Genomic DNA, 23,165 nt, shown 5'->3' with positions numbered 1-23,165 from the left:
TTTATTTAAGTAAACTTGAAAATAGTTAATTGCATACTTTAATTATCACATTTTTCGGACTATACCAGTGCTCTCCAAGATGGTCCTAACCCATTGTATGATGTCATGGGCTACATTGATACTTTTTCATGATTGCTTTAAATTAATTTATGCATGGCTTGTCCCTATTCTATATAATTTCTAAATAATTTCTACATTTCTAAATAAATTGGGCCGGGGCCCACACATGTGTTGTATGCACAATAATGGCATCATGAAATATGGGGCTGTTATTCAGTTATTTCCAGGGCTGGTTTTATTCCCAGTTCTCTCCTGGGGTTCTCCATTTATGTCACAGCTTTTTCAAAAAGGTCATTATGACATTATGACATATCTGAAAGCATTGAAGGTTGCCTATTAAACAATATTTGAAGTTGCGATTAGTTGTAGTTGCGATTAACTTTTTTCTTTTCACAGCATTTCAGATTTGCTTAAACTTTGTGAAGCTGATCCAGTTGATCTTCTTATTGATCTGGGCTTTGGAGTTGATGAACCTGATCTTTGCACCAAAATTCCTTCTCGATTCATTATGAACCCTTCTGAAGCGAAAGGAATCAATATTCGTGTCTTCCTTGAAGCGCAGAAGAAGCGTCTGGACTTTGAGAATCCCAATTTGTGTGGTATGTTGAATTATTGGAGTAGGTGTGACATTTTTATTAAAGGTACACTAGAGCACTTTAACCTTTTTAGTACCAGAGGTCTGTCCAAATGTATCCCCCTGGGATCATGGGAGATTTTAAACTTTTTCTGCATCCTTTTATTTAAGCATGATTCACTTCACTCATGGAAGTTTAGATTTTCATCACCTGACCTGAGGGGAATCTTTCATAAACGTCGAAGTAAAAAAATACATACCTTCATACTGTATCATTTTATAAAACTACAAAAATACATGATGTTGCATATGCACATGACATTGTTTTTATACAACACCCTCTAAGTATAATTTTATTACATATGTGTAGCATTAACTATATTTTCTGTACACGTATACTGAAAATTAATAAGAACACAACTTTTATAGGGTTTTTTTAAGTACAACTGATAAATTCCATCGTAAATCTAGTAAAAAAGTGTCTACAAGTGTCTATAGTGAATACAAGTATATAATTCCTGAAAGCTCACATCAAGGGCAGTAACACAGGCACAAGTTTTTATTAACACTATGAGTCACAAACAACTTTGAAATAAATGTTTTTTAACAATGTGTTCTTACGAAACAAACAGCATCAGAAAACATGATTATATACGGTATATTTCTCTAAAAAAAAACCAACATACTGTTACTTACCTGCCCCCGGCTCCCACGTTGCCGCCACGGAGGAGAGGGAGACCCCCCTCCAATACGCGGCCACCGGAGCCGCCACGGAGGAGAGGGAGACCCCCCTCCAATACGCGGCCACCGGAGCCGCCACGGAGGAGAGGGAGACCCCCCTCCAATACGCGGCCACCGGAGCCGCCACGGAGGAGAGGGAGACCTCCCTCCACTACGCAGCCACCGGTGCCGGCACGGAGGAGAGGGAGACCCCCCTCCAACGCACGGACACCGGAGCCGCCACGGAGGAGAGGGAGACCCCCCTCCAACGCACGGACACCGGAGCCGCCACGGAGGAGAGGAAGACCCCCCTCCAACGCTGTGCCGCCTCCGCCGTCTTCTTCGGGACTGCCGCGCAGGAGAGGCAGACCTCCTGGTACGCGGCGTCCGGTTTCGGCACTCGCGCGCCCTCTGGTGGTCAACTCCCAAACTGCAGGCTTATATGAAGGGAGATTGCGCCACACTCATCATGGTGGTGATTCCCGGACATTGGAAGTGACGTCATGAGGTTTGGCGGGAGATTTGAAACTTCCTCTGCGGTTCCTACTTAAACCTCTCCAGTTCTGTCTGACCTTGCCTTCTGTTGGTTGTCTATGCCTTGTGCTAGTGCCCAGATAGCGTTTCCTGATTCTGTATTCCCGTGTATGATCCTGGCTTGTCTGACTTCGTTGATTTCCTGATTCCTGACCTCGGCTCCGTTTACGTTTATCCTGTTTTCCTGAATCCTGACCTCGGCTCCGTTATACGACTATCCTGCTCTCCGGAATCCTGACCTCGGCTTGTTGTACCTGTTCTGTCCTGGAGTCCTACCTGACCACGGTGTCTCCTAACTACTTGTACGTGACAGAAACAGAAGGCCATCATGAGACCCGCTTCGGTAGGATCTCAGGCTTCCTGTGAGGCTCGTCTGGACGAGATGGACCATCGTCTGGATCAGTTTGCCCAGGCACTCCAGACTCTCCTACAACGCACAGATCCCGGTCTACAGGTGCATGCTCCTCCAGCTGTAGCTCCTCCGCCGGTACCATCTCCAGCTCCGATGCCGGTGGTTCATGCTTCGATGAATCTTCCACCACCCCAGCGATATGGAGGAGATCCTGCTACTTGCCGTGGATTCCTCAACCAATGCGAGATTCATTTTGAACTTAACTCTTATGCCTTTGTTTCTGATCGGGCAAAGATTGGTTACATAATCTCGCTTCTCACGGACAGGGCCCTGGCATGGGCATCTCCTCTGTGGGAGAGGAGGACCCAGGCGGTTCAATCCTATTCCGAATTTGTGGCTGCACTACGTGCTGTATTCGATGTTCCAGGGAGGAGTTCCACTGCTTCATCCTCTCTCTTCAACATCCGTCAAGGAGAGCGTACCCTCATGGACTATGCTATTGAATGTCGTACGTTAATGGCTGAAGTGAACTGGACCAGCGAGGCCCTTATCGCTGCTTTTTTGAACGGACTATCTGAGACTTTGAAAGACGAGATTGCTGCTCGTGATCTTCCATCTGACCTAGACTCTGTAATCTCCTATGTGACCCAGATCGACCTTCGTCTTCGAGAACGGCAGGTGCAACGAGACAATCTGAGAGCACGGGAGAGAAGTGTACGTTCCCTCCCGCGTCTGGCTCCTCAGTTCATACCACCACCCACGTCTCCTGTTTCCTGTGAGGAGCCTATGCAGCTGGGAATCACTCGTTTGTCAGAGAGTGAGAAAGCCAGGCGAAGAAAGGAGGGTCTTTGCCTATACTGCGGTCTGACTGGACATTGGGCCCGATCCTGTCCTAAGAAGTCGGGAAACGACCGCACCTAGAGTGGTTTAGAGGACCTGCTTTAGGTGTGCTGGGTCTGTCCTCTGATTCTAGCAGCACTCGGATGACCGTTCCAATTCGGATATCATGGCCGGGGGGATCCGTTTGCACTGAGGCTTTCCTGGATTCTGGAGCCGCAGAGAACTTCATTGATGCCCATTTTTGCGAACAGCAGTTTATTCCCACCACACCTAAAGACACGCCGGTGAGAATTGAGGCCATTGACGGCAGACCACTTCATCCGCCACAGGTCACCCGAACTACCGTACCAGTGACACTCTCCGTAGGGATGATACATAAGGAGAATCTACAGTTCCTGGTAATTTGCTCTCCCTCTACTCCTGTTGTTTTGGGGTTTCCTTGGTTACAAAGGCACAACCCTACCATCGATTGGGCAACTGGGGAGATCACGTCCTGGAGTCAAGCTTGCGGGAAGCACTGTGACTCACCCATTCGATTGGCCATGGTGTCTACTGGGTCGGAGATGGCCGCTACGGTTCTTCCAAGCCATTATCGGGAGTTTGCTGATGTATTTGACAAGAAGGAAGCGGAGAAGTTACCTCCTCATAGACCCTACGACTGCCCTATTGATCTCCTTCCGGGCACTATGCCACCCCGAGGTCGAGTCTACCCCTTGTCTGTTCCCGAGACCCAGGCCATGGAGACCTACATCGAGGAGAATCTGAGGCGGGGTTTCATCCGGCGGTCTACGTCCCCGGCTGGAGCGGGGTTTTTCTTCGTCAAGAAGAAGAACGGAGAACTAAGACCTTGCATCGACTACAGAGGCTTGAATAGGATTACAAGGCGGAACTCCTATCCTATTCCCCTCATCTCGGAACTTTTCGACAGATTACGTGGGGCTCAAATCTTTACTAAATTGGATCTTCGTGGGGCGTATAATCTGGTCCGTATTCGGGCCGGTCACGAATGGAGGACAGCCTTCAACACCCGCTCAGGACATTATGAGTACCTGGTCATGCCGTTCGGTCTGTGCAATGCCCCGGCAGTGTTCCAGGAATTTATTAACGACTGTCTACGGGACTTTCTCCAGCAGTTCGTGGTCGTATACCTGGACGATATCCTGATTTACTCAGAGAACTTATCCATTCATCGCGACCAGGTCCGCCAAGTTCTGGGCCGTCTCCGACAGCATGGGCTATATGCCAAGTTGGAGAAATGCGTTTTTGAGACCCGCAAGGTGACTTTCTTGGGGTACGTGATTACTCCTGAGGGTTTCGATATGGACCCATCGAAGGTGCTGGCGATCAAAGATTGGCCACGGCCTACGGGTCTCAAGGCTCTGCAACGTTTCCTCGGATTCGCGAATTACTACAGACGCTTCATCCGGAATTACTCGAGGATTGTCGCCCCTCTAACGGACTTGACAAAGAGAGGGGCCAATGTGTCTGAATGGTCCTCCGAAGCAGTGTCCGCGTTCGCTCTTCTCAAAGAGAAGTTCACGACGGCTCCAGTATTACGGCATCCCAATCCGCTTCTACCATTTGTCCTGGAGGTGGATGCTTCCGAGTCTGGAGTGGGAGCGATACTCTCCCAACGAGCTTCGTACAGCGGACCACTACACCCTTGCGGCTACTTCTCCAGACACTTCTCTACAGCCGAGAGGAATTACGATATAGGGAATAAAGAACTGTTGGCAGTTATCCTGGCCTTGGAGGAGTGGCGTCACTTGCTGGAGGGGGCCTCGGTACCGACCTTGATTCTGACCGATCACAAGAATCTCCAGTACATGGAGTCGGCTAAGTGTCTCAATCCTCGCCAGGCAAGGTGGGCTCTCTTTCTCTCCCGATTTCCGTTTGTGCTAACGTACCGTCCGGGTTCAAAGAACACTAAAGCGGATGCTCTGTCCCGCATGTTTACACGACCTGAGGAGGAGAGTAGAGAGCCAGAACCCATCATCCCTTCTGCCAAGGTCGTTGCAGCCATTCGATTACGGGGTTATGCTCCTTTGCTGGATCGCGTCACTCGTTCTCAAGGTCAAGCTCCGGATTCCTTGCCTCCGGGGAAGCTGTATGTCCCTCCCAGTTTGCGGGTACCCGTTCTACGCACTCTACATGGTGCCAGGACCTCGGGACATGCAGGAGTGGCACGCACTAGGGAGCTACTTTCTCGGACTTTTTGGTGGCCTCATTGGGGCAGAGACATTACAGCATTTGTTCAGTCATGTGCGAGATGCGCGGCCAACAAATCTTCTCGCACTCGTCCGGCTGGCCTTCTTCGACCTCTCCCTTGCCCTTCGGTTCCCTGGACCCATGTGGCCATGGACTTTATTGTGGAATTACCGCCGTCCAGGGGACATACCGTGATCCTCGTGGTGGTCGACCGTTTCTCCAAGATGGCCCACTTTATTCCACTGCGGAAACTACCCAGCGCCTCTACTCTGGCGGACATCTTCATCCGGGAGATTGTGCGGCTCCACGGAGTACCGTCTGAGATCGTGTCGGACAGAGGTACCCAGTTCGTGGCTAGATTCTGGCGTGAGTTCGCGAAATCCCTGGGCATCACGTTGGCCTTCTCCTCAGCATATCATCCGCAGACGAACGGTCTGGTGGAGAGAGCGAACCAACATCTGGAACAGTATCTACGTCTCTTCATCAACGATCATCAAGACAATTGGGTCGATCTGTTGCCGTTTGCAGAGTTTGCCAGGAACAACACGCTCCAAGAATCTACCAGGATTTCGCCTTTCTTCTGCCTGTATGGTCTCCATCCGCAGTCCCTCCCAGAGACATTACCGGTTTCGGCTGTTCCAGATCTGGAGGAGAGACTTGCGTCTATTCGTACCACCTGGGCTTCGGTACATTCCGCATTAGAACACGCGGCTTCGCTCCAGCAACGTCAGGCTAACAAGAGGCGCTCTCCCAACCCCTCGTACCGGCCTGGTGAAAGAGTGTGGCTGTCAACTAGATTCCTGAGACTCCGGGTTCCGTCCATGAAATTGGCCCCACGGTTTATTGGGCCCTTTCCAGTTATACGGCAGATCAATCCGGTGGCGTACGAACTTGCATTGCCCAGAACGCTCCGCATCCCTCGGGTATTTCATGCCTCGTTGTTGAAGCCCCTAGTCTGCAACCGGTTTACCCGAGGTGGGAATTCTACTATGGAGACTGCCAGGAGGGCTTCGGAAAGAAGGACTCCTCGGGTAATTCTTGATTCCCGGCGACAACAGGGTAGTTTGCAGTACCTGGTACAATGGAGGGGTCTCGGTCCAGAGGAACGATCCTGGATACCTGCGGCACGCCTCTCCGTACCACGACTGATACGTGCGTTTCATGCTAGGCATCCTTCTCGCCCTGGTGGTCGCCCTGAGGGCGCCCTTTCAAGGGGGGGTACTGTTACTTACCTGCCCCCGGCTCCCACGTTGCCGCCACGGAGGAGAGGGAGACCCCCCTCCAATACGCGGCCACCGGAGCCGCCACGGAGGAGAGGGAGACCCCCCTCCAATACGCGGCCACCGGAGCCGCCACGGAGGAGAGGGAGACCCCCCTCCAATACGCGGCCACCGGAGCCGCCACGGAGGAGAGGGAGACCTCCCTCCACTACGCAGCCACCGGTGCCGGCACGGAGGAGAGGGAGACCCCCCTCCAACGCACGGACACCGGAGCCGCCACGGAGGAGAGGGAGACCCCCCTCCAACGCACGGACACCGGAGCCGCCACGGAGGAGAGGAAGACCCCCCTCCAACGCTGTGCCGCCTCCGCCGTCTTCTTCGGGACTGCCGCGCAGGAGAGGCAGACCTCCTGGTACGCGGCGTCCGGTTTCGGCACTCGCGCGCCCTCTGGTGGTCAACTCCCAAACTGCAGGCTTATATGAAGGGAGATTGCGCCACACTCATCATGGTGGTGATTCCCGGACATTGGAAGTGACGTCATGAGGTTTGGCGGGAGATTTGAAACTTCCTCTGCGGTTCCTACTTAAACCTCTCCAGTTCTGTCTGACCTTGCCTTCTGTTGGTTGTCTATGCCTTGTGCTAGTGCCCAGATAGCGTTTCCTGATTCTGTATTCCCGTGTATGATCCTGGCTTGTCTGACTTCGTTGATTTCCTGATTCCTGACCTCGGCTCCGTTTACGTTTATCCTGTTTTCCTGAATCCTGACCTCGGCTCCGTTATACGACTATCCTGCTCTCCGGAATCCTGACCTCGGCTTGTTGTACCTGTTCTGTCCTGGAGTCCTACCTGACCACGGTGTCTCCTAACTACTTGTACGTGACACATACATATGATTCTCCAAAGTCTCCAAAATAACACAGTATGATGTGTGCGTTATATTACATAAACAAGAGCCACCAAGAAATTTTCATGTTTGAACCAAAAATGCAAACCATGTGAGTAGGAGGGGATAACTACTCCTAAACATCTCAGTAACCTCCACAAACTATATATTGCTTGGAAGTGCACTCCATGCAAATTTCAAAGACATCCACAAGGATTTTTTCCTCTACCTTTTCACATGTGAGTTATGTTTTGGGATGTTTCACCTTTTTTATGACTGAACCAGGAAAGTGCAGTTTATGATGGGGGGAGGGGGTAAAAATTACCAGAATTTGCAAAACGACCCCAAATACCCTTTGTATTGAGTTTTTTTCCTTTCTTATTTTTGCTCCTGTCATGATGAATGCTACACATTGGAGTCTTTTTCCTTTTTTCTTGCATACATGACATTTTTTAATCCCTGGGGTTGAAAAGGAATTTTTAAATGTTTTTTGTGTGTCTCAGTCTCTGCATTTGGGGGTATTTTTAAACTTTGCTATCTCAAACCCCACTAGCACACAAATGTCTTAGGGATTAGGGGGTGGTATAAGGAATACTATTTGTAGTGAACATTTTAGGTTACAGTTAGTGTATAGTGAGATTGATTAAGGGGTACAAATGAATCCCAGGTAAAAATAAATATTAAATGAATGCTATTAAAATGACAACTATAGACCAATGACATTGATCTATGGCAAAGTTTAATAATCAGTCACCTAAAGTGTCACTAATCAGAGATCAAATAGTGATAAGTGAATAGATATGTAAAAAATATGAAAAATAAAATGTTTTATTAATCCACTTGTGAGGAGAGAGGGTCATCTAGTGCATTGGTGGTGTCTATTGGTCAGGAGTGATCTGATCATCACCAGATCGGCTCTGCAGCAGTTTGAACTTCCAGCACCCCGCACCATTGACTTCCATGTACCATATAAAGTGATCATTGCAAACTGTGTCATAAGGAGGTGAGCCAGGGTAAGGCGACATCTCACCTATTCTGGTATGAATGCTTTAGGGTCAAACTGACAGGAATTACTCTGGGGTGATCAATTCTTTTATTTTTGTGATAATTGGAGAAATTTAGTCATACACCAGGGGTTGCATGTGTCTATCTGCCAGTGTCTGCCCAGGCCATATGCCCTACTACTATTGCTGCTCCTCTATCGCCTTATTGACTCTGAGGGATACATTCTTGTTCTTTTTTCTTTTATTGGTGGAAATTCAGTCCTGCACCATGTGGCTTGATGTCTCTGTCTGCTAGTGCCTGCCCTGTGCCATGCCCTGTATCTGCTGTGGCTCAGTATCCATCTCTACTCTGGGGGATCAATCCCTGCTCTTTTTTGTAATACTGGGGTGGGGGGGGGGTTAAGTCTTGTACCATATGGTATGATGTGTCTGTCTGCTGGTGCTTGGCCTGTGCATGCCGTCCTTTTGCTGCTTACTGTAGGCTCAATCTCCTTCTCCCTCTGAGGGATCAATTGTTTATTTTAATATTTTAAATGTTGGGGAAAATGTAGTCCTGTATAATGCGGCATTGCCTGCCCTATGCCCTACCTCTGCTGCTGTGGCTTAATCTCATTCCTTACTCTGCAGGATTAGTTATTGTTCTTTTTTCTAATATTAAGTGGATCTTTCTTGTACCAAAGTAAGGAAGGAGGCTGAGCTTGATGTGCCTTGCTGCCAGTGCATGCCCTGCTTCTGCTGCTTTATCACCTTCCTTACTCTGAGGGATCAATTTATCAAAATGGTTGTCCCATAGCAAGCTGCTGGAGGTGACTATCCATTGACATATTGCTGCTGGTGGTGGTGGTCCAATGCAAAGTCAAGTCTGGGTCTCTTTCAAAACGTTTAGATGCTGCTGCTGTTAGTAAAAGCAAAGGGAATTTTGTTTTCCAAACGCTGCAAAAACTAAAAATTAATCCAAATATATTTTCATTGCCATTGCCATTTCATTGCCATGGGCAAGTCTAGTAGTTAGTATGTCTCAATTGTTGGAACAACGTCAGCCTCACAAATTTTTCCAGACATGGTTAACCCTGTTCTGTTATACAATTCTAAATGGCAGGTTGTGCACTTTTATAATTATTATATATTTAATATTAATATGCACCTATAAATACCAGATATTTTTTCAAGCAAGAATGCCTTGAAATAAACAACCAATTTGGCCAAATGGCAATTCTCTACCAATACATAAACATAGAGTTTGATGATAGATGAGAGCCATTTGGGTCATCAAGTTTAGCCTGGTTTTTCTGCTTGTAAAACTTCAAATATTACGTAGTTCTTGTCATGGTGCTCGCTGAATTAAACTTTAGTAAGTCTACTAAAAGCCTGCTACAATATTTCACTACTCTCTTATTTAAGAAAAGCAATATTGGATATAGATGGGTCCTTAGTCTGTGCAATCTCTATATTTAAAAAATATTTAAGTATCATATATTCATAATGCACATTGTGTTTTTACCGTTAGTAACCGTTAGCTTTTCATGTATTTTTGGAACTTAAAATCTAGTTGTGGTTTGCTATGTAAGGCCCAGTACATTGTAACGGAAATAGGTTATTGACTATGCTTCTGTTTCTATTGAAAAGGCCGTTTTCGTCAGTTAGAAGTCCTCGAACAGGTCACAAGTGCGTTTTCCTCTTTGTTGACTGATGTCCAGACTAGTGAAGAGGAGTTGAAGGATAGAAAGAAATCAACACTGAACCAGGAAAAACGAAAAAGAATTCGGCAACTCCTATGGAAGTTTTCTAAACAATCTAAAGCACTTGATCAGAATGCTAACCAATTCCCTAAGAATACAGAGCACAGCGAAAATCAAGATGAAAAATTAAATGATATGAGTAACACAAAGGTTTATAGAAAACCAAGAAGGCATTTGCCTGAACATGGTAGTGTGACATTTTCACCAAAAGAGACAATCCTACCGGCCACCAATATGGAATTGTGCTCCCAAAATGAAAAAAATGCCCAGAGCTTTAACATTACACCTGTGCCTATGCCTGTGAAGCAAATCAATCGTTACCATGAACTTCCAAGCAGGAACAGGAAATTTAAAGGGCAAAAGACATGTTCAAAAGCACTCAGAATGACATCTGGTCAGCAACACAGACTTCAACCTCCAGACTCTTTTGAATTGGAAGAGGTAAGATTTAGCATTTACCTCTTTAAATATATTTCTAAATAAAGAAACTATGTATTATCCAAACATATTGCCTTTAATTATCATCAGCTTCTGAATATTTGTTCTTTTTTAATTTAAATGCATATGTTAATCTAAGTTAGTAATACCTAACATATCTTATTTTGAGCTATATTTTATGCTTGTAGGGATTAGTAAATTATGTTTGCCAATTCTAATGACACAATTAAACAAGCTGTAAACTGAATGCTTTCAAATACAGCCTACTGTGTGTCCTAGCTAGCGGCATACCCGGGGGAATGGAAACACACTGGGATCATGTGACTCCTAGGGTGAAATTGGGGCTGCTTGCACACCGTGTGCCTCTGGGAATAGAGTGAGGGGTAAAAGGATCAGGAGGTGAGTGAAAGGGTAAGGGAGTGAGTAGGGGAGGCAGGGTGGGAGGGAGAAAATGAAAGAGTTAAGGGAGTTAGGGAGAGAGTGAGTATGTATGTATGTATGTATGTATGCATGTATGTAACTGAATGTTTCGCATGTTAGCATGTGTTTGTATGTGCTAGCATGAGTATATATGTGAAAATGTGTGTTAACATGAGTGTGTAAATGTGTGTTTGTGTGTATGTGTTAGTTTACCCATGTTAGTAAAATGAGTGTGCATGTATGTGTGTATGTGTGAGAGTGCTTTAAATGTGTGCTAGTTAGCATGTTGCTAAGGGGGAGGCACACTGTGTCTAACTAATCCAGCATGCAGGAAGTGGCATCCCATCCACTTCCAACATGCTGGATCAGTCTGCACACAGCACAGAGGAAGAGAAACACCCCACTCCTGCAACTAAGTGTTGTGGGCAGGGGCACAGGCAGACTGGGAGCAAAGGTGGCACAGAGCGTTTTAGGAGCACCGACTGATTGCTTGAACAAAGATAAAGCAGATGTTGTTTGGGGAAAAATATGGCGTATGCAAGCTGTTTGGGTGTACTGATAAGCTGTTTGGGGACAAAGATGGCATAGACAAGCTAATTGGAGCCAAGGATAAGCTATTTCAGGACAAAGATGGCACTGACAAGCTGTTTCGTGTCAAAGATGGCACATGCAGGCTGTTTGGGGCAAATGTGGCAGAAGCGGGCTTTTGTGGGGCAAATGTAGTACAAGCAGGCTTTTGTGGCACTAATGTGGCACAAGCAGACTTTTTTCAGGCAAAGATAGCACAAGCAGGCTGTTTGTGGGCAAAAGACGGCACAGGCAGGCTGTTTGTGGGCAAACTGGCACCAGCAGGCTGTTTGTGAGCAAGATGGCACCAGCAGGCTGTTTATGGGCAAGATGGCACCAGCAGGCTGTTTATGGGCAAGATGGCACCAGCAGGTTAGGGGCACCAACAAGCTGTTTGGTGACACAAATGGCGCAGACAAATTGTTTGTGGGCAAAGATGGCAGAGACAAGCTGTTTGTGGGCACTGGCAAGCTATTTAGTGGCAAAGATGGCACAGACAAACTGTTTAGAGACAACAATAGCACATACAAGCTTTTTGGGGCATATATGGCACAGGCCAGTTGTTTGAGAACACAGATGACACAAGGGGAAAGCTGGCATAGTATGACATGTGGCTTGGTGAAGTGGGGGCCGGGGGCCTTCAACCATAAGGCAATATCCTTCTGAACCCACCTAATATCCTTCCTCTGCCTGAACTGATCATTATACCTGTGCCAAACTTAGCCTACATGAACCATATGTCTCTCCCCAATGCAGTCTAAATAACAAAACAATGCTGAACAGCCAGCGACACAACACTCCGGGAAGGAGAGGAACTGGAGAGGTGTGTTAAAACACTTATCTCATTGAAATTTAAACGCTGAGCAGGGCAGGAACCATGTGCACTTTGATTGGACTCTACTTTAAGCCCTGCCTATATGACCAGAGCAGTTTTTGTGTTTTTGCTATGTCTTCAACTGTGACATAGCCCACTAACTCATTAAGTGCACCCCAACAAAATATATATTGGGTTTTTTCAGCACAAGTAGGGCTTTCTTTTGAAATAATTATTGTATATATATAAACCATCATTTAGTATAAAAAATATCAAAAAATGTGGGGAAAATTAGGAAAAAATGGCACCGTTTCACCTATAAAAACTATATATACCGTATTTGCTCGATTATGAGATGACGCCCCAAATCTGAATATTAATTTAGGAAAAAAAGAAAAAGCCTTAATATAAGATGACCCTATAGGAAAAAAGTTTTACCAATAAATGTTAATTCATGTAAACTATTTTTTTAAATAAAAGCTATGATTGAGAAAATATTTTGGTTTTATTTCCTTCTATTTTCCAACCTGCCCCCCCAGTTATGCACATCTGCCCCAGAAATGCCTTATACCCCCTATATGCCACCTAGACAGGAGGATCCAGGTCCCCTGCAGCTGCGGGGGGATCTGGATCTTAGTCGTCTCATAGTCAGACATATTTGAGGTCTAATTATAAGACGACCCTGATTATAAGACGAGGGGTATTTTTCAGAGCATTTGCTCTGAAAAAAACCTTGTCTTATAATCGAGCAAATACGGTATATATATATAACCAGTGCAAATGAAAAAAAAACCTCCAAAAATGCAGTTATTTGTCCTGTTTATGGAAACACCTCATATGCCTGGTATTTTCATTTTGCGATTACAGGGTTAAATATATATGACTTGCATCGCTGTTTTTAAACAAGATTTTTTTAAATTGCGGTATGTTAGGAGTTGAGTAGAATTTTGGCAGATCACTTTACTGGGTCCATTTCTCATTTGATACACAATAAAGGTCCAAAATATCAATTTAACCTCACAAAACTATATATTCCCTGAAAGCACAAAGCCCAAGGATGTCAAAGTCACCCCCTTACCTTTCAGTTTAATGAAAATATGGGTTAGCTGATAGGGGTAGCACTAGGATCCAGTTGGTGGATAGTTATAGGTACGTTTAGATGTTAGGTTACAGTACCATATAGTGTTAGGGATGATAATTGGGTCCCTGGCTATTGAAGTGAGATGGATCAATGATTAGTGACCAAAAAGGTAATAGATCAATGGTCAAATAGTATTTTATTAAATCTAATATATAATTGTATTTTTTTTATCAATCAGATCACTTGTAAGTGACAATTTTATGCCAGTGACATTGAACAGGGAGACCAATCAATAATCAGTGACCTAAAGTGTTTATTATTACCTTAGATGATCCCTCTCTCTTTCTAGGGCAGGGTCATCCAGGGACTGCCATAATGCTCAGATCACTCCTCTCTCTCATGGAGCGATCAGGCAGCAGGGGAATGTTGTGTCAGCAACAAACCTATATCACCCTTCTGAAAAAGTAATTGCCACTCTGGACCTAATAACTGGCTGTGTATTTTATATCGCAGTGGGGAATTTTTTGCCCGCTCTTCTAGGGAGAATTGTTTTAATTCAGCCGCATTGGATGTAATTCGAGCATTAACGGCCTTTTTTAAGGCCACGCCACATCATCTCAATTGGATTCAAATCAGGACTTTGACTAGGCCACTCCAAAATCTTTGTTTTTTTTCTTTTGAGACATTCAGAGGTGTACTTGCTTGTATGTTTCAAATAATTGCCCTTCTGCATAACCCTATTGCACTTGAGTGTTAGGCCACAAGTTGATGGCCGAACATTCTAGTAGCGAGCAGAAATCATGGTTCCAACAATTATGGCAAGTCACCCATGTTCTAAACCAGCAAATTAGCCCCAGACCATCACACTACTGCTGCCATGTTGACTGCTGTTATTGTGTTTTTATTGTGGAATGCTTTGTTATGCCAGATGTAAAGGGAGCCATGTCTTCCAAAAAGTTCCACTTTTTACTGATCTGTCCACAAATATTATCCCAGAAGTCTTGAGGGTCATCAATATGTTTTTTTGGAAATCAAGCCTTTGCGTTCATTTTGGCCAGCAGTGGTTTTTACCTTGGCATAGTCTTGATTCTTATTGTGGAATCGTGAACACTGACCTTAATTAAGGCAAGGGAGGCCTGCGGTTCTTTACATGTCAGTCTGGGTTCATTTGTGACCTCCCAGATGAGTTGTTGGTGCACTCTTGGAGGATTTTGGTAGACCGACCACTCCTGGGAAGGTTTGCTACGGTTCCTAGTATACTTTGTCTGTAGATAATGGCTCTCACCATGGTTTACTGGAGTCCCAGAACCTTAGAAATGGCCTTGTAGATCATGTCATCATGTGCTCTGCTTTGAAACCCTTTAGCCTACTTTACTGCAAGACAGGTTCTATTTATTGATGTTTGATGCCAGCCCCGTTGAATCTAATCATGACTGGGTGACAGCACTGTACAAAGGGGATACTGGTGTATTAAGATTAAAATGTTACTCAAATACACATATGCATGTAATACACAAAATTTGTAGGTAGACAACATACAAGCATATTTAATAAAGCAGTGTGAGTTTTTATTTATTTATGCTAACAATTACTGGGTTGCTTTTAACCACCTAAAAAGATTATAATTTTGTACATATATTTTATGCACTTATAGAAGTGTCCTAAAAACAGAGTTTTACTATCTGTGAGTTTTTTCTGTATAAAAGCTTTAAAGCATTATTTAGTCCAATACATTTTTCATATTTCTTACTGAGGAAATATATCAGTATGTCCTTTCTTACAACTTTCCTATTGTGTGCCCTCTAGGTTCAGAGCTTTGAGGAAGAATATCCAAAGACAATCAACCAGGACAACCTTTTAGGTATGGATAATGCATACTTAAAATTTTATGTTTATATCCTACACTGACGAGATCCAACAAGATTAAAACAGAGGCAAATAAGTTGAACTCTCTGGCCTATGGTATTCCAGCCCTGTGGAATGCTTAAGAAGTAGGGGGCATATGGAAATGAGAGGCTTGTGTAACTGAGTAATACAATGTAAATTCAAAGTGCAACAATAATGATTCTAAGATGACAGAACAGTACCTTTCAAAGCCATAACATACATGGGGCAATAGAGATAACTGCCCTAAGTGAAGCAAAGTGAGGGGTCACGCTTGAGTCAACCGGCTGGTATGCCATTGCCTCCTTTTCTACTTCCATAAATGTTTGTGATGCTGTGGGAAATGCCGGCAAGGAAGATTGTTAGCGTACATCGCACAGACGTTCACCGGCTGCGGCGATGCGAGCATAAACAACCTTTCCCCCACGAAGTGCTTTAATAATCTCCCTTGTCGGGACTCCCCCTGTGGGAATTCCCGGCAAGGGAGATTGTTAAAGCACATCGAGCAGGCTGAACGTCTGCACGATGCGCTTAGACAACTTCCCCAACTGCCCCAGTGGAAAGTGCTGGCAGGGGAGGAAGAAGAAGAAAAAAGGACCAGGCATGCTACCCCCAGATACAGAGGTGCTCGATAATATACAATCACATGTAACCACTTGATCATGGTTCTATATGGACTGTAGGTCAGCCTCCTTCACCAATGGCAGGATGGGAACAGATGATAGATGGTGTTCAGCTAAATAGGGCCCTTGAAAAAGCATAGAGGCAGGGCCCCCTCTTTGTCTGCCTCCAGTACACCAGTGCTGATTGTAACCTTCTAATGGTGGCCCTGAGTACGTCCTGCATTGAAAATCATGCCATGCTCTCTTAAATGATGGTCAGCATTAAGGGTGATGCTAGCTGCCTAGATGCTGCGCAGAACAGCTTCAGACCATCTTGGTATTTTACACATGGACTGAAACCTTCAATCGACAAAGACCATATTAATACGTTTTTCAAAAATATATATGTTTTTTGGGGGGCTAAACTGAAATATGGTGCCACCATACTACCTTAAATAAGACACGGGCCCAATAAATCAATTGCTAAAAATGTAAACACTGAACTGTGCATTTTTTTTTTATGTATTTGCGCATATTCTGTTGAAGAAATGCTACAATGCTGTGTTAAAATGTTTTTGACCACTAGGCTTGTGCATTCAGATTCGTATGGATTGCAAATTTACTGAACAATATATGGTTTGTGTGGGAATGAAAATAAGAAATTACAGTTGAGCAAAGACATAGCAAAACTGCTAAAACCCCTTGCTTCATCGAGTGTAAAGTATAAAGTTCTAGTTATCAACAGTGTACATGCTGTACTGCAACAGCACATTCAAGAGTTTTCAATTTGAATCAAATTGTCTGTCCCAGTGGTGTGGTCCCTTAAACTAATAACTTGGCCACGACTTCCGTCCAATTGGTTCATTTCCTGTTCTCCCCATGACAAGCAATATTCAGACTGCTTTATGTCTTCTTTATGCTATGCTGTCAAGCTGCTTCATTGCAGTATGGTGTATGATGATGTGGATTGTTTGGGGGAGATTTGGAATGGCAGTTTGCAAAAATGTAATTTTAAGATACCCCTATACGCACATATTCTTGACTAATTAGCAATAAAAAAATTGGGTGTTTTCCTTGCTCTTTATGTGATGTATGGTCACATTATTATCAGCCATTTGTACAATTGTTATGAATAAGTAATTGGGCATGAGAGAAGGGATAATCCTTATTTAATTAAATTTGTCTTCACTCCCAGGTTGGCAGCAATAAGACATATGTGAGACTAATACTCTCAGTCCGCCTGCATGCATGTGCAATTAAAAATTTGCTCTACAGTTGCACTGACAGTTTAGTGTTGCTTTTGGCATTTACAAATTCTTTCATTTTGTGAGTTTTTTGTTTTTTTTTACTAAACACATATGCTGAAGCAGATGTTGCTTATTTGTTGTTTATTCAGATCTGTAGGCACTGGCAGCCAACACCATTGTTCTGTAATGACGCTCGGTTTACAGGCCTGCTTTAAGACCCAGTAGTTGTGAAGCAATTCAAGCTGGCGGTTAGTGGGAGCTACATATACAGTATAGCCTGTTTACATCACACAGGTTTTCATCCAAATACCTGGAAAGGGAACATCAACAGTAAAGGGTTCTTATTCACGCATGAGTTTGTCAGGTTATTTGGGAGTTAAAGGGCCACATTTGGGACATGCGCAATTCAGTTTTTCAACTTGGAATTTTGACATCTGGTCATTCGGCACCTATTTTCCTATTTGGGGCATCTTTGATGTTGGGCAATTCAATTTGTGAAGGCGTCCCCATCAAACCATATATGTTTGAAAACTAGACACCCCAAGGTATTTCAAATAGTGGTATTTTAATACTTTCAATGCATGAATTCTACAACCAGCCTTTTGGTAGTATTTTTTTTCACACAAATTGTACTTCAGGTATAAATTTAGAGCTCCTGGTATAAAGGGCTACTATAATGCCACTCAAAGGAATACATTATATAAGCTTGTATATAACCAATATGGAAGCATGGCAAAAATAATGATTAGAAAAAATAAAATAAGACACATAACACCTTCAGTCCCAGTGGTTTTTGTTACAAAAGAGCTTTCTTTTAATATCATAGTTATATCATTAGATAAGAAACAAAACAAATAGAACCCCCCACACACATTTTTCATATATTTTCCACTCTAAATCCTCACAGAATTAGTTAAATTGTGTTACCGATTCCACACATGAAATGTTCACCTTTGCTTTAGTGACTTGAAACAGAGTGTGGTGTTCACAACTCCTTTTCTCAGCATACAAAGTATTCAACACTGTTGCATTCACAGTGACATAACATCCCTCCACTTAAGGGCAAAATAAAAGGCTTCCAAACAACCTAAATCTAGGCTGCTTAGTGTTGTCACTGTCTGCATAAGATCCACAAATGAACCTCCTGTTGAAGTGAAGGTGTGTTTTAAGCCCCAGTAACTGCTACAGCAGCAAATACCAATCAAGTAGATTGCAGTACTGGGCTTAGACTCATGCAAGCTGTTAACACTTTCTTCAGGGAAATACTTATACACACCATCACATGGCTCTTTGTCTCATTTGGGCCTGTTTAGCACCCCCCTCAGTACTCCCACAAAAGCATATACACTGATGAGCCATAACATTATGACCACCTGCCTAATATTGTGTAGGTACCACTTTTGCCGCCAAAACAACTCTGACCCATCAAGGCATGGACTCCACTACACCTCTGACGGAGTGCTGAGGTATCTGTAAGTTGCGAGGTAGGGCCTCCATGGATCGAGCTTGTTTGTCCAGCACATCCCATAGATACTCCATTGGACTGAGATCTTTGGAATTTATAGGCCATCCCAGACTATAAGCAGATCATCTATCTAATGACCAAACAACGGATAACCATCTCCAAAGACGTAGCCTGGCTCAAACTACCCCATAAAAAGGTTGACATAGGATGGTACAAAATGTGCTCACATAGCCGTGCCCAGATTCTTGAGACAGTAAGAGTAAAAATGAAAGAAATATGACAAAAAATTGGACCCAATCCATTAAAAAGTCTTGACATCACAAAGAAAATCTTGAGAGAAATCTCAAATTATATCGGAGTACCTCCACATTGTGATGGGTTCACACATTACCTCCCATGTAATGTCTTAAGAAGAGGTTATTCTCCACCCTAAGTGATAAATTACCAAATCTTACGGGGAACTCTGATCTCTGACAGCTGGGGAAGGTCTGCGCTATGGACGCAGACAACCCCCGCTGCTAACCGCATCTCCTCCCGGCTGCAGCGGAAGTTGTGTACGCGAATCGCGTAGAGCTCTACACGCTGCCCGGTGCTTAGTCCGGGTAGCGTTTAGAGCTGTACGAGAATCGCGTAGAGCTCTACACGCTGCCCTGACTAAGCACCGGGGACTCAGAAGTACCAGTAAGTGGGGGAGGGGAGAGAGGAGGATCCAGGTCCCCTGCATCGCTGCGGGGGATCTGGATCTTAGTCTCATAGTCAGACCTAGTTGAAGTCTGATTATAAGACGACCCCGATTGTAAGACGAGGGGTATTTTTCAGAGCATTTGCTCTGGAAAAAACCTTATCTTATAATCGAGCAAATACGGTATATAAATATATATATATGGTATAATAACTAGACCTGCATATCGCTACCTCAAAAATAGTACTAACGGTCAGAAAAAAGGGGAAAATTACCACCAAGGCCAAGCTGTTGATCATTTTTACAGAATAGCCAAAACATTCTAATGTTATTACATAAAAATACATCTTATGTAACAGACAATACTAGTTCTGCATAGTTAAATCATTAACCATACTTCTACTAAGGCCTGTAACAACATCAACATTGTACGGTATGGACAGACACAAGGCAACAAACAAAATTCCCTGTATGCTGTAATACATGCTTAATATCCTTTAAGATGTGAACTAAAGATTGGAGGTGTGTGTCCACTCCAACAATTTTATTTTTTTAATTTTTTTATTTTACAAGATAAAAGACATACATTCTCAATTCATCCTGGTACACATTTAATAGTCACATTACATACAAGAACTACAAAACACGGAAGGAAGAAAATAATAATAATAAAAAGATATCTGTGGTCTGAGGAGGGTATGGTCGAGTGCTTTCTTTCTTAAATGGATCAGAGAATGTCTCTAATTTCCTGTTACAATGTGTACAGGTTTGGTTAACTTTCTTTTTTCTTCTATTATATTTATTGTCTTGTTCGATGTTATTCTTTGTCCAATTTTCTATTCCATTTACCATTATCAAATGCGAGCCTGGTGTTTAATCATTTCCCAATCTGGGATGGTTATGGTATTCCAATTTCTGGCTATGGTTTGTGAAGATGCCATTACTATCTGGGTTACTATGTTATCTTGTTCATAGGTTAGTTTAGGCCATTTCGTTTGAGTTAACACTACTTCTGGTAACATATCTATTTTCTTCCCTTTTATTTTGTATATATTCAATATATAACATTGTTCCACATTGGTTTTATCCTACCACATAAATGATACCTATATGTAAATAATCTCTTTCTGGTTTGTTACATCTCCAGCATTTTGAGGATCGGCAAGGAAATATTTTAGCTATTTTTTTTTTGGTGTAAGATACCATCAGTGATTCATCTTGTAAAAAGTTTCTAAAATATTTAAACAGTGGATATGTTTCCTAATTCTATTCATAGGTCTTATCCAATCTAATTGAGTTGTTTCTTGGCCACATTGCTTATCCCATAACCGAATAGCTGGCGTTTTAGTATCTATTTTAAGACTTGAAATCAACTCTTCATATTGAAAAAAGGGAATATCTCCTTTTGATTCATCCATTAATTTTATTATTCTACTCATAGATTCTGTGTAGTCTTTAGGCAATGAAGCTTTAATATACCCTTTTATACTCAAATAAGTAAATATTTCTCTATCGTCTAGGGAATATTCCCGTTTTAGTTGTATAAATGATTTACACTTATTGTCTATTTGGTTCAAAGAACCAAGGCCAGTAATAATAAGTCTGCCCTGAGAACTAGTCATGGATTTATTGATCTTGGGAAGCAGATAAAAGGTCAGAGTGACTAGCTAAAACACACAAGATCGTCCAAGGATCTTTTAAAGGCAGACTAAAGTAAGGAATTAAAAAATATTTTTGCATGCTAATTACCTCTCACCAGGTTAGGATTCCTTTTAAGGATAGCTTCTCAAATGTCTTAAATAACATTTGAGTTCTCATAGTCAAGGATAATTTCCTCATTAAAACTGCTTGTGCTTTGTTTGATCATTTGACATTATATTCTTCTTTAGCGGGGTGTCGGCTTTTCTTCCTTCTGTCTCAGCTGCCATATTTTTAAATGTCTGCAATGGTATAAATATAGGGAAGTCAGCTGTCAACACTTCTATTGTGCAGTACTCTGTATCCATAACTACTACTCACTTTTTGAATCAAAAAGGTGTGGTTTTAATGAGGCTTTCCCAACATCCATACAGTTCATTATAACACACAATTACTTCTTGTTTGAGCGAAGGTATTTAGAATTTTTGTTAACTGTTCAAAGGATTGAATATCACCAGACAAGAGTCAGTCATAAATTCAAACAAGTTGTATTGTTGGATCTGAAGGTCCAGAATACAGCTATTAAAAGCTTTCTTATTTTGAAAATAGACAGCTACAATCTGTTACATGTGGAGATTTCGTATCCAAATTCTTTTAAAGAGGGCATTCGAATCGTGCAATACATCCTCCTATGTAGGACTTAGGATCAGATGCATAGCCACTTATTATGACGCCTGGCCCAGAGTGAAGTCCGTATTAGGGAGCCATTGGCCCATTTTGAAGTCATGTTCATCCTTTATGATCACACTTAAAGATAAACCTTAAGTAACCTTACAAAGGGGGTGTAATATCTGAGTCTTACTGCTCCATTCACATTTAGAATTACACTGACTGGCCACTTTATTAGGTACACCTGGTCAATTGCTTGTTAACACAAATAGCTAATCAGCCAATCACATGGCAGCAACTTAATACATTTAGGCACGTAGACGTGGTCAAGACAACTTGCTGAAGTTCAAACCGAGCATCAGAATAGGGAAGAAAGGGGATTTAAGTGACTTTGAACGTTGCATGGTTGTTGGTGCAAGACGGGCTGGTCTGAGTATTTCAGTAACTGCTGATCTACTGGGATTTTCATGCATAACCATCTCTAGAGTTTACAGAGAATGGTCCGAAAAAGAGAAAATATCCAGTGAGCGACAGTTGTGTGGACAAAAATGCCTTGTGGATGTCAGAGGTCAGGTGAGAATGGGCAATGACAGAAATAGTAACTCCAATAACCACTCATTACAACCAAGGTACGCAGAATACCATCTCTGAATGCACAACACGTCGAACCTTGAAGCAGATGGGCTACAGCAGCAAAAGACCACACACGGGTGCCACTCCTGTGAGATAAGAACAGGCAACTGAGGCTACAATTTGCACAGGCTCACCAAAATTGGATAATGGAAGCCTGGTCTGATGAGTCTCGATTCCAGCTGTGACATTCAGATGGCAGAGTCAGACTTTGGCATAAACAACATGAAAGTATGGATCCATCCTGCCTTGTATCAATAGTTCAGACTGGTGGTGTAATTGTGTGTGGGGCATTTTCTTGGCACACTTTGGGTCCCTTAGTACCAATTGAATATTTCCAGTACCTTGTAGAAAGTATGCCACAAAGAATGAAGGCAGTTTTGAAAGCAAAAGGGGGTCCAACCCAGTACTGACCAGTGAGTGTATAATCCATTGTATTCTCTCCACCACTTCCCACAAAGGTAATCTTTCATTGTGGTAACTGTAAATGAAAATCAGTACAAGGCACAAATCAAAGCCCCCACTGCTGATAGGTTATACTTGGAACGATTACATTATTTAAGCCCAATTGAGGTTCCTCTTTCTCTCTCTACTATTGACTTTGACAGAGGGACATTCCTCTTCTTCCTCTCTCATGCTGATTTTTCATTTTAAAAGTGGGCCAGTTTTTAGACCCTGAAGAAAAATGTTATAAATCTGTATCCTCCTCATCAGTGGTAATAGACTCTCTAGTAGATCTTTTTTCCTGTGTGATGGAAGAGGAGAGATAGATAAATAGATTAACTTGATCAATGCAGCACAAGGATGCTGATCTCCTCTTCTTATGTAAAGACTTTACAGATGATATTTTTCCATGCATAAATCCTATTGTTTTCGCAGTTTTCACCTTTTATG

The 23,165-nt window shown here is 43.2% G+C and overlaps 1 protein-coding gene across 1 annotated transcript in view; it reads left to right on the top strand.

Annotated features, from left to right (window-relative positions):
- Positions 1-23,165, top strand: part of ITPRID1 (ITPR interacting domain containing 1) — a 60,137-nt gene that overhangs the window by 22,394 nt on the left and 14,578 nt on the right. The window contains 3 exon segments of the mRNA XM_053466973.1: positions 457-659; positions 10,022-10,575; positions 15,261-15,315. Of these exon segments, the coding sequence (XP_053322948.1) occupies positions 457-659; positions 10,022-10,575; positions 15,261-15,315 (812 nt within the window).

Source organism: Spea bombifrons, chromosome 5 (assembly GCF_027358695.1).
Source record: "Spea bombifrons isolate aSpeBom1 chromosome 5, aSpeBom1.2.pri, whole genome shotgun sequence".
In the NCBI taxonomy this organism is placed as follows: domain Eukaryota; kingdom Metazoa; phylum Chordata; class Amphibia; order Anura; family Pelobatidae; genus Spea; species Spea bombifrons.
Note: the sequence above shows the minus strand (reverse complement) of the source record. Positions and strands in the feature narration are given on the sequence as shown.